The sequence below is a fragment of the Lepisma saccharinum genome, chromosome 27, assembly GCF_977018435.1.
Source record: "Lepisma saccharinum chromosome 27, izLepSacc3.1, whole genome shotgun sequence".
Classification (NCBI taxonomy): Eukaryota; Metazoa; Arthropoda; class Insecta; order Zygentoma; family Lepismatidae; genus Lepisma; species Lepisma saccharinum.
This window is the reverse complement of record NC_139255.1, coordinates 35,118,684-35,133,586: the sequence shown is the minus strand read 5'-3', so window position 1 is coordinate 35,133,586 and position 14,903 is coordinate 35,118,684. Positions and strand designations below refer to the sequence as shown.

At 40.4% G+C, this 14,903-nt stretch overlaps 1 protein-coding gene across 2 annotated transcripts in view; it reads right to left on the bottom strand.

Annotated features, from left to right (window-relative positions):
• Positions 1–302: 302 nt before the first annotated feature.
• The window catches only part of LOC145980030 (dynein axonemal assembly factor 19), a 32,425-nt gene continuing 17,824 nt past the window's right edge, over positions 303–14,903 (bottom strand). For both annotated transcript variants that reach the window (XM_083113004.1, XM_083113005.1), the window contains exon 5: positions 303–1,230. In XM_083113004.1, the coding sequence (XP_082969130.1) occupies positions 1,068–1,230 (163 nt within the window). In that variant the 3' untranslated portion in view covers positions 303–1,067. The remainder of the gene's footprint in view (positions 1,231–14,903) is intronic.

The window sequence follows — 14,903 nt, the reverse complement described above, 5'->3', positions numbered from 1 at the left end:
CACTTAAAAATCGTGATTCGCTGGCAGATGTTATATATAATTAAAAATGACAATGCATTTGCTAGTTCTATCAAACCGCATGTCTAAAACTAAAAAAGCTTCTGGCAATCTTAACAATTGTGGCATTACTAAGGTTTGCATCAGGAATGTTGACATTCCTCTGGTTTTGCCTTGTCTCAAAATATAAAACTTACAAACAGTCTCGCTGAAACTTTTCAATAATTGGTTCATTCATTGAACACACTTTTATTGACTCAAAGCACATTACTTGTATGGGGAAGTTGTTAATAATACAAAGTAGATAAAACAATACAATTTATTGCAGAAAACTACATCATCATTATTAGATAATCTGCATTAAATTTCCATGTGGGAAACTGTACAAAAAAACGTGAGGTACCTGCTATTCAAAAATGTGCTTACTCTTCACAATATATACATACAAAAAAATAAACCTGAGAATGAGTATCATTAAATTTACACACTTATTGTGCTATTAAATCAACGTTCGTCATAAAACATAACTCCATACATTGAACAATTACTTAAAAAATCAACAACCACATGTCTACAAAAATTTCCCAAAGTAAAGGCACATATTTTACAGTTTGAGGGATATTGAACACAACTGTGATGGTGATTACTATAAGAAGTAATGAGGCACAATTGTACTGTTTCAAAAAAGAAAATATTGAATGTAACATAAACTAACCATAAACATAAGGTAATTAGTGTCAATGTAGGAAATATATTTGCAAAACTAATACCAATATTTAATGAAAATCAACTAGTTTTTCAAGTGTGAAAATTATTGATAGTGGAATCGTTTTGTTTACAGGAAAACACCCTGACGTTTCATGAATTCATCAGGTTGAAACTCTTCAATTTCACTATGCATTTCACGTCTAGTGTTTTTGTCCAATTATGCACAAGATAGAAGGTAAATTCAATCCTTTCACTAGTAATATTTTCAACAGTCCCTTATTAGCATAAAATTCAGCAAATATATGCTTATGTGGCATTATGGGTAAGTTCACACATTAGCAAATGTGAAATACTGTCATGTTTCATACTTGATATTTTTTTTTCAATTCCAATATTGTCCATTCTGTAATTTCCTCTTCTGCTAGGTCCTGTTGCCTGTTTTGCAAGCTTAAATTCAATTTCTCCATAAGCTGTTTGCAAGTTGCTTTCTCGACGGAAGTCAAGAACTGAAGGCTTAGGGAAAATCTGAAAACAAAAAAAATAAACAATATATATATATATATATATATATATATACTAATGAGGAAGGAGACAGTAAACACTTACCACACGAGGAGAAATTATTCAATATTTCGCGATCTATGTCGCATTTTCAAGTTGGAGAAGAAAGATCGGCGTTACGAAGAGAAGAGGCACAGAATACTGACCGTAGCGTCTCTACGGTCAGTGTTGCCAGAAACAGTCGATAGATCACGAGAAGTACTTTCACCAGTGTTTACTGTAAGGTGGGTGGGTAATTTTGGGGAGGAGAGGAGAGGGTTACTGGTTGGCTAGGTTGAGTCCGGGGGGTATAGTGGCGTGCATGCCAGTTATGTAGGCCCTTTCCCAGCGCCTGCGGAAAGATGTGTCAGAGTGGGGGGGTAGAAGATGGATGATGGCAACACGGAAGCAGTTATTGAAGGTGTTGTTGTGGCTGTTGGTGTGGATGGCAACAGTGAAATCGGAGTTTTGGGTGGAGGAACGGTGATTATTGATCCTTAGGTTCAAGGGGGTGGAGGTTTCGCCTATGTAGAAATAGCCGCAGATTTGACAGATAAGGGTGTAAATGAGGTTGGATGAGTGGCAGGTGCCCTTAGGGTGAAGGGTGAACTCGCCTGCTGCTGTGGGGATCAGGAGGGTGGGGGAGGTGATGAGTATGGGGCAGGTCTTGCATCTGGGTTTGTTGCACCTGTGAGCTGGGGGGAGTGGTGTGGATGGGGTGGGGGTGTTCCGGACCAAGATGTTTTTGAGGTTGGGAGGGCGACGGAAGACGACCCTGGGTTTATCCCGAAAGATGTCCCTGGTATCAGGATCGCTCTGCAGGATGGGGAGGAGGGAGTGGAGGGTGTGTCTGATTTTCATAATATGGGGGTGGTATTGGGTGATCAGGGTTGGAGGGTTGGTTTTAGGTTGTTTGGTGCGGTTGTGGGAGTTGGCTCTGGTGATTTGTTTGTTGATGAGGGTGGAGGGATAGCCACGGTTGGTTAGGGCTTGGTGCAGGCGTAGGTTGTAGTTTTGGCGGGATGAGGGGGATGAGTTGAGGCGCTGGCCTCTGAGGGCAAGGGAGAATGGGATGGCTTTTTTGGTGTGGTAGGGGTGTGAGCTGGAGTAGTGGAGATACTGGAGGTGGTTGGTCGGTTTGATATGTATGGAAGTTTCCAAGTGGTCTCCCGCAATGTGGATGTCCACATCTAGGAAGGTCACTTGGTCTTTGGAATGGAACCAGGTCAATTTGAGGGTGGTGAAGTCGTTAAGTTGGTTTAGGAATGTGGTGAGAGAGGGTTCGCCATGTGTCCAGAGGAGAAAAATGTCATCTATGAATCTGAGCCAGAGGAGTGGTTTCAGTTGCTGGGAGTCAAGGAATTCCTGTTCCAGCCTGCCCATGAACAGGTTGGCATAAGAGGGGGCCATGCGGGTACCCATGGCTGTGCCACGTATCTGCAGGTAATGTTGATCACCGAAGCAGAAGTTGTTGCAGGTAAGTACAAGGTTGGCTAGTTGTATCAGGAAGTGAGTGCTGGGATTGTGGGGTTTAGGTCGGCAGTTAAGGAATGATTCTGTGGCACGGAGGCCATGGGCATGGGGAATATTAGTGTAGAGGGATGTGACATCAACAGTTGTGAGGATGGTGTTAGGTGGTAGGGGTGGTAAGTTTTGTATGATGCTAAGGAAGTGGTTGGTGTCACGGAGGTAGGAAGGCAGGGCTTGGACAAGGGGTTGGAGGTGTGAGTCTAGAAAGGCTGAAATGCGTTCAGTGGGGGAATTGTAGCTGGACACAATGGGTCTCCCGGGGTTGTTCGGTTTGTGAATTTTCGGGAGGAGGTAGAAAGTGGGGGTGCGGGGGTTGTCAGGTATGAGTGAGGAGATGGTGGAATTGGATAGGCCTTCAGGGGGTCCTCGGGAGAGGACAAAATCCCGAATTTTGTCAAGGTGTGTGGTGGATGAGTCAACCGTGGTGGGCTTGTAGGTTGATGAATCAGAGAGTTGACGGGAGGCTTCCGCCACGTAGTCAGAGGAGTTCATGACTACTGTGGTGGACGCTTTATCGGCAGGGAGGATTTTGATGTCCGGGTTGTTGCGGAGGGACCGGAGGGCTTGGTGCTGGGCTGGGGTTAGATTGTGGTGGGAAGAGGAGTTTTGGAGGTATGTACTGTCAGAAACATTGTTGACAACAGAGGTGATGTATCTTTCAAGAGGGTGGTTGTTGGGAAGGGAGGGGGGATCATGGGGGGAGGGGGGGCAGAATTGGAGGAGACTGGGATGTGTGTCTGAGGGATTAGCATTGGAGGGGGGATTCTTGGCCCAAAAATACGTCCACCTAAGTCTGCGGGCGAAGGTTTGTATGTCAAATAGTAGCCGGAAATTGTTAGGGGTGGCGGTTGGGGAGAAGGTAAGACCTTTGGAAAGAACGTCAATTTCAGTGGTTGTGAGGTTGTGGTTGGAAAGGTTCAAGACAGAGGTGCAGTCGGTGGGTGGTGGGGGGTGAGGAATGTCAGTGTGCTGGGGGCATCTTTTGTCCGAGGACTGGTGCTCTTCTGTGGTGTGGTGGGAGGGGGGGGGGCATGGTTAGAGATGGTAGGTTGGGGTGGAGTGGGTAGAGGTAAGGGTGGATCTGGAAGTAAGGGACATGCAATTCTGTGGTGGTGTTGTGGTGGGAGGGGGAGGGGGAGGGTGCATCCTGCATTCAGGGCTTGTCGGCAGAGAATGGAAAGTTTTTGCAGGTGTTTCTGGTTGAGGTTGTGGGCTATGGACTGGGAAAGGTTCCAGAGTGTGTTGATTTGGTTGTTGTTGTTGCCTGGGGTCAGTAGGATTTTGGTGAGGGACTGGATGGAAATCGAGAGTTCTCGAGTCCGGTGGAGTTGTGATCTGTACATGGTTAGGGTTAGTTCGGCAGCAAAAGTTCTCGCCAGGGGGCGAATATTGGGTTGAATATCGGGAGGCATGGCTGAGAAAGGGAGTTTGGGAGTCAGGCTTTTGGGAGTTAGGCCTAATAAGAGACATGAATGTAAAAAACGTGTGTGACAAACAGATTTGGTGAAGGAAATAATGAGTGACCGGAGTCGGGAGAGTTGGCGTGAGTTGTACACAAAAGGGTTCATATCCAAAAAGGAACTAAAAAACACAGGAATAGGATCTGAAAAGGTGCCAGAAGGGCGGATAAACACTAATGAGGAAGGAGACAGTAAACACTTACCACACGAGGAGAAATTATTCAATATTTCGCGATCTATGTCGCATTTTCAAGTTGGAGAAGAAAGATCGGCGTTACGAAGAGAAGAGGCACAGAATACTGACCGTAGCGTCTCTACGGTCAGTGTTGCCAGAAACAGTCGATAGATCACGAGAAGTACTTTCACCAGTGTTTACTGTAAGGTGGGTGGGTAATTTTGGGGAGGAGAGGAGAGGGTTACTGGTTGGCTAGGTTGAGTCCGGGGGGTATAGTGGCGTGCATGCCAGTTATGTAGGCCCTTTCCCAGCGCCTGCGGAAAGATGTGTCAGAGTGGGGGGGTAGAAGATGGATGATGGCAACACGGAAGCAGTTATTGAAGGTGGTGTTGTGGCTGTTGGTGTGGATGGCAACAGTGAAATCGGAGTTTTGGGTGGAGGAACGGTGATTATTGATCCTTAGGTTCAAGGGGGTGGAGGTTTCGCCTATGTAGAAATAGCCGCAGATTTGACAGATAAGGGTGTAAATGAGGTTGGATGAGTGGCAGGTGCCCTTAGGGTGAAGGGTGAACTCGCCTGCTGCTGTGGGGATCAGGAGGGTGGGGGAGGTGATGAGTATGGGGCAGGTCTTGCATCTGGGTTTGTTGCACCTGTGAGCTGGGGGGAGTGGTGTGGATGGGGTGGGGGTGTTCCGGACCAAGATGTTTTTGAGGTTGGGGGGGCGACGGAAGACGACCCTGGGTTTATCCCGAAAGATGTCCCTGGTATCAGGATCGCTCTGCAGGATGGGGAGGAGGGAGTGGAGGGTGTGTCTGATTTTCATAATATGGGGGTGGTATTGGGTGATCAGGGTTGGAGGGTTGGTTTTAGGTTGTTTGGTGCGGTTGTGGGAGTTGGCTCTGGTGATTTGTTTGTTGATGAGGGTGGAGGGATAGCCACGGTTGGTTAGGGCTTGGTGCAGGCGTAGGTTGTAGTTTTGGCGGGATGAGGGGGATGAGTTGAGGCGCTGGCCTCTGAGGGCAAGGGAGAATGGGATGGCTTTTTTGGTGTGGTAGGGGTATATATATATATCAGTGCCGGACCCCATGGCTGAGTGGTAGCACATTGCGCTGCGATGCTAGGGGTCCTGGGTTCGAATCCCGCTCGTGCATGGTGGTTTGTAAATGTCCATTTCATCCTCATCCCATGGAAGGCAATGGCAAACCACCATGGGTTCACCTTGCCCAGCGACAACTCATCATCATACATATCAGTGGAGAAAGAGAGAGAGAGAGAGATCTGATGATGGTTTGGGGTAAGGGGTGGATGACTTCTACTTCAATTAATCACTAATCAGTGAAATGTTATAAACCATTTCTTCAACCTTTTTTCTTTCTAAAGTCGTTTTCACGTTCAGAAGACACAACGGCGCTTATGGAGAAACCACACAGTGTTGCCAATACAGCGCTAGCTCATGTCGCCGGGAAATAATGAGCTTCCTTCACAATGAAGGTGTTACATATTTTGTATATATAATGATAATTATATGTAATTATTAATATTAATATTATACTGTGCACGTTACAGTTCATTAGCATGTCATTTTCCCATTAGATTCCTAAATTGTCTCATTTTCCGTAAATATGAATGTCGCCACAATATAATATCGTTTCTTTCAATCATTAGTGCTTTATTTCCTCGCTTTTCAAATTCGAACCCCATTTATTTTACCAAACGGTAAAACGTTGAATAAGTTAAATTGGGCCCAGTCACTTTTCAAAGTTCACTAACAAAAAACGATTGGCTACTTCCGGGGTTCTTTTCCTTCAAGTAGGCGAACACACGTAAGACTGCTGTTCTCTCGCCACTTTTAATTACGTATCTTACCCACCCTTTTTCTACGATCCATTGCGATCACTACACGCGCGAGTGTAATGCACGAAATAAGGACACGTCTATAACAATGACACTTCAGAAATCACTTAAAAAAGTAAAAATCACCGAGCGCTCACACAACTGAAAACACTTTTTCGAGAGGAAAAAAGTCGAAACAGACCAAAGCAGATCTCTCACTCAAGAAAGGGGAACCTGGCACATGGGTTAGATTCGAAACTCCAAATGCATGGAAGTAATATTTCTGGGAACCTTTGAGTGGTTATAAAAAATAATTTCATTATTTTCTCCACAACTTTGTCGCTGGAGGAAGTTTTTACTTGGAATTACAGAACAAAAAATGGCCAGCGACGACATTTTCTACTGCACGAATATAAAAAAATCTCCACATACTTTATTTGAATATTTTTTAATGCGAATATACTTTAAAGTATTGATAAATTATGAGCACCACCATCGCCTATGACAATTAAAAAACAGTGTCATTTTTTTTCATAATGAATGCTTCAATTTTACGGCATGTTTCAATGTTAGGAATGAAAACAATGCAAAAATTTTGTTTTTACGAAAATTTGCGTTTTTAATTTATCTAAAAATATGTAAGCAAGTTACCAGTTTTTTGTGTTCACCGTCGTATTCTCTACAAAATTTCCTGCAAAACTGCAGGTACCGATTTTACGTAAGCTAACTTTGTAAATCGAGAAATTTCACAACAGTGCGCTCATATTTTCCCATAAGAGCCCATTGTGTCTTCTGAACATGAAAACTACTCTAGATAAGGCATAACTTAACAGTTGGGCTGAAAAGTTCGTAGGCTAACATAGTAAAAAATATTTTTTTGACAAAATTCGATTTTATTATTCAATATAGTTGCCTTCGAGGGCGATACAACGATTATAGCGGTCATACAATTTTGCGATGCCATTTTTATAGTACGATTTCTCTTTAGCCTTAAAATAGGCCTCAGTTTCGGCTATTACCTCTTCATCAGTGCTAAATTTCTTTCCAGCGAGCATTCTTTTAAGGTCTGCAAACAGGAAAAAGTCACTGGGGGCCAGATCTGGAGAATATGGTGGATGGGGAAGCAATTCGTAGTCTAATTCATATAATTTTGCCATCGTTTTCATTGATTTGTGACACGGTGCATTGTCTTGATGAAACAGCACTTTTTTCTTCTTCAAATGGGGCCGTTTTTTAGTGATTTCATCCTTTAAACGCTCCAACAACGCTATGTAATAATCGCTGTTGATGGTCTGGCCCTTTTTGAGGTAATCGATGAATATAATACCATGCGCATCCCAGAATACTGATGCCATAACCTTGCCAGCCGACTGTTGCATCTTTCCACGCTTTGGATTCGGTTCATCACGTGCAGTCCACTCGGCTGACTGTCGATTGGACTCTGGAGTGTAGTTATGGAGCCATGTTTCATCCATTGTAATGTATCGACGGAAAAATTTGTGTTTATTACGGTTGAATATCGCTAAACATTGCTCCAAATCATCAAAACGTTGTTGCTTTTGATCGATTGTGAGCACGCACGGCACCCATTTTGCACACAGCTTTCGCATGTTCAAATATTCATGCACAATATGTCCAACACGTTCCTTTGATATTTTTAAAGTCTCAGCTATCTCGATCAACTTCACTTTACGATCATTTAAAATTATTTTGTGGACTTTTTTGATGTTTTCGTCGGTAACAGCCTCTTTGGGGCGTCCACTGCATGCATCGTCTTCGATGCTCATTTCGCCTCGTTTAAATTTAGCAAACCACTTCTCAACGGTTGATTTTCCTGGTGCAGAGTCCGAATAATGTTTATCAAGCCAAGCCTTGGCTTCAACAGTATTTTTTTTCGCCAAAAAGCAATGCTTTATTAACACACGAAATTATTTTTTATCCATTTTTTCACAATAACAAAAGCTGCTTCACTCACAATGCTATATCTCACGAACTAATAATCCGGCAGCTGTGAAATTTATACACGTATCTTTTAAAGGTTAGTACTAAGTAAAAATCACATGGATTTAATTCTAGTAACGCCATCTATGAGTCAGCCTACGAACTTTTCAGCCCAACTGTTACACCACATGCCATCAGTTCACTAAATCATAAAGACCAGTTTTGGCATGTACTTACTTTGTTCTCCAGCTTTCACCACATCATGTGGCTTCCTCAGGAGATAGGACAAGAATAGTCAAGATTTAAGACATGGGAAGGTAAGTTCAGGTTAAAAAGATAAAAGACAGTGCAGTGCCCTGTCACTCCTTCCTACTCCATGTCTGACTGGCAACACAGTCCTATCCAATACACTGCCTGACTGACAGGAAGTAAGTACATGCCAAAACTGCTTTTTATTACTGAGCTTCTTTGTTTCTGTTGATGTACTTGTGCAACTAATTAAATAACATGTTCCTGGGATATCTAAATAAAGTACTCGTTCCATATGCACTAAGGCTCAGCCAATACCATTTTGACCCAATATAAATATCAATGCCAATACGCTTATCAATTCCCACCATTACCTTTAAACCGAAACATTTTAAAGTATTTAAGATATTTATGAATTTGAACTAGGGGTGCACAGGATACCGAAAAGCAGAGCTGCTATAACAAGAAATGTTATAATGAACATATTTGTATGTACTTATTTTAGTGTACTTCAATAATTCACGTTTACTTTTGATAAATTTCATCAAAGCTGCCACACTACGTTTATCATTCTGTTGGTGGACTTTCTAGTTAAAATCTTGTACACGAAATGACAACAATGTAAGGAAAGGTTAAAAGGAATGATTTATATAGTCGGTTCACATACCATGCGGGATTACGGTTTCCGGGCCGAATCTGGACAGAAAAATGGTTGTGTTGGTTATGTGAGCAATGTGATATTCTATTTAATGGATTCAAGTGAAAACTCGAACTTAACGAGTGAATTTGAAGCAGCGGAGTTCGAGACAATGAACTTATTACAGCGAATCAAAGAGTGGACTCGTTTGTTGACGAACGGGTAAAAGATCGATTCAGTTGGTTCGTTCGTCCGGGAAAGGAAGATGGAGAGCCCATAAGATTTTGTTCGGAAAAGGGTATCCAGGAATATCCGAACATCTGGGAATTTGCCATGCAATCCATATGGCGTAAATGATCCATAAAGGTTCAGGAAACATATAACGCAAAGAATATTGGTTCACCAAGTAAGGATACAGCCGATATTTGATAACTTTGTTGTGCTAAGTGATCTACGGATCGTGGTCCGGGCATTGTCTGTAAGTACCAAACTTTATATACGTATTAAGTGCACCCAGACATCTGTAGGAATAACTGCATTAAGGATTTCTACTTCGCAAAATATGCTAGCATTCGTGTGTGTCGTTAATGGCCATTAATCGGTATGCATCGCACCGTTAGTTTGAGCGGGAAAGCAGCACATCGGGTAGCCATATTGGCGTAAAAATACAGCTGATCAGTAATTGCAAACTGTAAATCGTTAAATGTAAATATTCGTTGAATATTCTACTTAATGCACACAATTCATATGATTACTATGTTGTCAGAGTTTTGTTAGCTGAACAAGAGTAAATCATTGTGCTGCATATAGAAATAACTATGCCTACTGTAAACACGAAAAGTTGAAGTTTTGCAGAAGTGTTTCAATATTGAATACACGATCTATTAAGGACTAAATAATTAATGTAGGTTCAAGCGATGTATAAACAAAGTTCTGTTATTGAATTTCTTTAATAATATCCACAAAAGTAATCGATAGAATTTGTCGAATTAATTGTGCTGGATTATTAGGTCATGTGATGACAGTCTAAAACAGCTGATTCATTGTATCACATTTTATTTTGCTATTTTAGTCACAGGGAGTAATAATTTTCTTCAAATTGAATGAAGCAATGTGTAACCTGCTATAGGGCATAGTAGGTAAATTGAATGTCATAAGTACTGAAAATTAGTTTATTGGTTTATTTTCCTCTCTAGTAATAATAAAATATTTTATTATCTGATTTCATTGTGTTGACATTTATCAAAACAAAAGCTCCCTCTGTGCATTATAACAAGAATATATATATATATATATATATATATATATATATATATATATATATATATGAATTAATGTAAATGTTACTTTTCAGGAAGAGGTTCATTTTGTGCTGGTCACTTAAGTATGAATAATGCCCAGGAATATCTATGACAGTTGGGTCATCAATTAGGTCAGGGTAAAGGGTTATGTTCACTGAAGTTCAGATCCTAATCTATAGTATGTACACAGCCTCCATTGGGTAACTGTTCTTAGGACCCAGTCTCCAGTACATCAGCTGATAATTAACACAAGCGAGCTAGGCTCAGGAGAGAGGGTAGAAAATTGTATGGTGAATCAAAAATTTTATCAAATTGGAATGGGAATTATCATTGACTATTCAGTTGGGCATGAACCGTAATTAGTTTGTGAGTTATTCAGTGTCACATATAGGGTGAACTGATGTGAATTGATACTTCAATCACTGAAAAATACAATTTCAGTTGGGTGAAACTTACTTATTTCTCTGCGGATTTCATGTAATTGAATGAAGTGAACATGTTTGGAAATTTTACTTTATTGCTTAGTGTGCCTATTGATACGTAATCGGACACAGCGACCAGCGCTACCAGAATAATGGGTTACATTGAAATTGTGGGCAGAATTAAACTCATTTCAGTGTTAATCTAAATTGGATTGATCGTGGTGTGGTAGTTTCCATTTAGCATACCTATTCTTCAAGGCGACGAAACTCCCATAGTGTGTACTGGCACACGTTGAGTACGACACATTAACATTTCGAGTCACTTTTGAGTTTTCGAACCGCAGGCACGTTACAGCGCAACCACGAATTTTTGTCAGGGGGGGGGGGGGGGGCAAGTACCAGGATAAACAAACCAATAATACTAATTGTTATTATATTAATAATAATTTGCCCGACCCTGTGGCCGAGTGGTTAGCACATCGCGCTGTGACGCCAAGGGTCCCGGGTTCGAATCCCGGTCGGGCTTGGTTGTTTGTGAATGTCCATTCATCAATTTCATCATTTCATCACTCATCCCCATCTTCGCAAATTAGCCAAGAGGCACAAAACGCGAAGTGAAATAAACTAAATCAAATAAAAAAAATCAAAATCAAATTAATACTAATTTCAATATTGTTAATAATAATAATGTTGTTAGTATTGATTTGCTTTATTTTACTTCGCTTATTGTGCCACTTTTGGCTAATTTGCGAAGATGTGGATGAGTGATGATATGATAAAATTGATGAATGGACACTCATAAACATCCATGCCCAAGCCAAAATTCCAATATTATTATTATTAGTAGTAGTAGTATCAATACATTATTACCCTTGTAAATTATGCAGAAAGAGGGTAGAAGATGGTGCTAATGCATTTGTGTTCGAACAAATGATTTGAATTATTTCTTCAAAATATTCAATTTCACATCAGTAATGGAAAACAAGCACACAAACTATTTTTGAAAGACAGAAAAGGCTTGATAAATGCATTCCAAATATAATTATTATTTACATTAACATGTAGAACATTCATCGATATAGGTTTCATATAATGCAACAAGAAGCGACGTAGACACTAAATTGTGTACGTATTCAAAGTTTCTTTAACACATATTATATACAACATATATTATTTAAATACATTACGCAACCAATTCATCCATCTCACAATAAACCAACAGCAAAAATTACATAAATTGTCTTAATGTGCACGCTCCCTTTCCTCAAAACAATTGTTCATGCATTTAAAACAAAATCAATTAAGACAAGTCTTATTTCTCTGTCTGGTAATTTACAATGCATTACAGACAACAATGATATATTGCAAGCGAAGCGAGTAAGAAAATTTTTTGATTCAAGTTTTTGCAGGCTGAAATCAATATTGATTTAATAGGGTGCAAATAATTTCACGGGACGCCAATGCATTCTCTCATTTACAACTTTTGTGCCTCCCCGATGGTGTAGTGGTAACATCGTCGCCTTGTGATTGAGGGGTCCCCGGTTCGATACGTGATGGAGGCACATGGCACAGTGGTTCGGATCCCACTTTAAACTGTAGGTCCAGTTTGGATTAGCCTTTCTGTGGTTAGTGGACTTAAAACTACAAATGAATCAATCAATTTTACAACTTATTTCCATATTGATCGTTTGGCACCTATGGGCGACTCTCGTCGCCGCTAGCTACGGTTCTGAACTTAATAGGACCAAGAAAAGCAGGCATTGCGAGCGAAACGAGCAAGAAAATTTTGCGAAAAGTATTTTGATTTTCATAAAATTTGAATTTGTGGGTGGTAATTGCCCCCTGCAGGTACACTTGGCCTTCAATGTTTGCCCCCCCCCCCCCCAGAACTCATTTCCTGTCTTGATCCCGACTTCAGGAAATGACTTCCCAACTTTTCAAATCCTGAGCAGTCTGCAAATACTGAATGGTCATTTTGAAAAGTCGTTAATTCTTGACGTTTTCTGCATTGTATCTGGAACGTATCGGAAATTGTTAGTTTTTATTCCAGAAATGTAAAAACAATCGCTTAAGGTGAAAATGACGTGTAAAATTCGAGATTTTCAGAGCTTCGGGAAATTTAGTACATTTCCCGTTCTGAAAATTTCCAGACTTAGTTGGGAAATTGCGAATTTTTCCCATCCTGAATCTCAGGATTTAAAAAAATTTCCATCCCGACCAAAAAAATTCTATCCCGCATACCCCTAATTATAACACAAAAGTTTTCCATTGGAACTATACAATATCATGCTTCTAGAAATTTGCTTTAAAATTGTTGTAATTTTACATGAGGTAATAATTTAATCTCAAAATCCGTTTCTCTGCACAATGATGTTGGAAAAAGTCATGAACATTATGCATTTTTCATAATTTCCAGGATATTTAGACTGTGAAAGTGCCACATGTAATTTTTATGGACTCTGCAGACTTCGGAAAAGTATCACTTGGCATCGATGATTAAATTTCAACCAATAATTTCAGACATCAGCATAGATATCGTCTTATCCCTAATAAACATTTAAGTACAACCCTAGACAACCCCAGTTTAAGTAGAACTCCTTCTCATACAACTCTCTGTGCTTCATGAAGATGATATGATCCTTATTTTTATGTGACGTCACAACTTTAAAATATGTCACTAATATATTTATTTTGGGCAAAGAAAGTATAATTTCCATGTTATTATATGTTATACCTTGTTTGTAATGTATATCTTTTGTTTAATGTTTATTGTATTTTATGCTCTATTATGAGTAGTTTAATGTATCTTCATGTTTGCAAGAGTGCACTATGTGAATTTGTATTTCTAAACATGTATAGATGTCAGTTTTGTTTATAGTATCCTTTTGTAGATAGTGAGTGATTCATCTGTACTTGAATCTGTGTTCTCGAAAATAGTATAAAAGCGAGGATAGTGCATAAGAAATATCATACTTCTGCCATGGATCGTCGAAGACTATAAACTTAAAAGGAACTCCTCGGTGTTGTGCATACATCTTGATATGGTAGCTCGGGGTGCAAGCTAGGTCTATGTGATTCATAGACATGTCGATGGCCATACATTGATGCTATGCATAATACTGCAACCATTATTCGTTAAGAAATAAAGCTAGCCTAATGATTAATTTGGAATAAAAGGGTAAAGAGCAAATATTGGCTCAGTTATTATTGCATATCTCTTGGTGTGGTAGTTTGGGGCGCAAGCTAGGTCTATGTGATCATAGGCATGCCCATAGCCACGCATTGAGTTTATGCGTTTTTAGTTGAGTTAATTCATTTACAAAGCAAAATCCTTGCCTTCGTCTCAAGTATATTTGCATTATAATTGCCATAAATAAAGAATAAAACCTTTTAGTTTATCTACTGCAGCAAAGAGGAAATGTCCAGAAAGGAAGAAAGATCGCAGTTCCTCCTCTTTCAGCACCAGTTCTGACTTTCAGTATCAAGCGAAAATCAGGAAGCGAAAACAAAGGCATGGAAATGTGAGAAGCGCACCACCGAAAAATCAGTGATCAGACAGACCTTAATTCCTTGTCCAAGTTCAAGGGAGACCTGGAAGCTCAGAATGCTGAACAGTATTTAAAATAACTCAATATCAACTTTGATTTAATGCAAGTTCCATATGAATACCGATTGGAAATTATTCCTCGGTTATTCAAAGGCCAGGCTGAGCATTGGTTTCGAGCAAATCAGTAGAAGTTCAGTTCCTATTCTGATTTCTGCCACCGTTTTCGCAACCAATATGCTTCTGAAGAGGCCAAAGAGAGGCAGCTGACGGCAGTGAGATCTCGCCTATATTGAAAGCAGTCTGGTATGAGTATGGAGGAATATGCTTGGTCCATATACTCAGCCTACCACAATCTGTCTGCCCATTATGTAGAACCAGAGATAATGATCTTCCAGCTTCCATATAGAGCCCGCAGTCTGAGTTTGGCTAATTCTCCTCGAACTGTACGACAGCTTGCTTATTTTTTGAAAAGATTCGAGGTGCTTGAGAAGCAGGACAGTTGGAAGCCAGTGTGGAATAGAGAAGGTGCTGGCCAGGGAAATGCTCCTAGTCAAAATAGAATT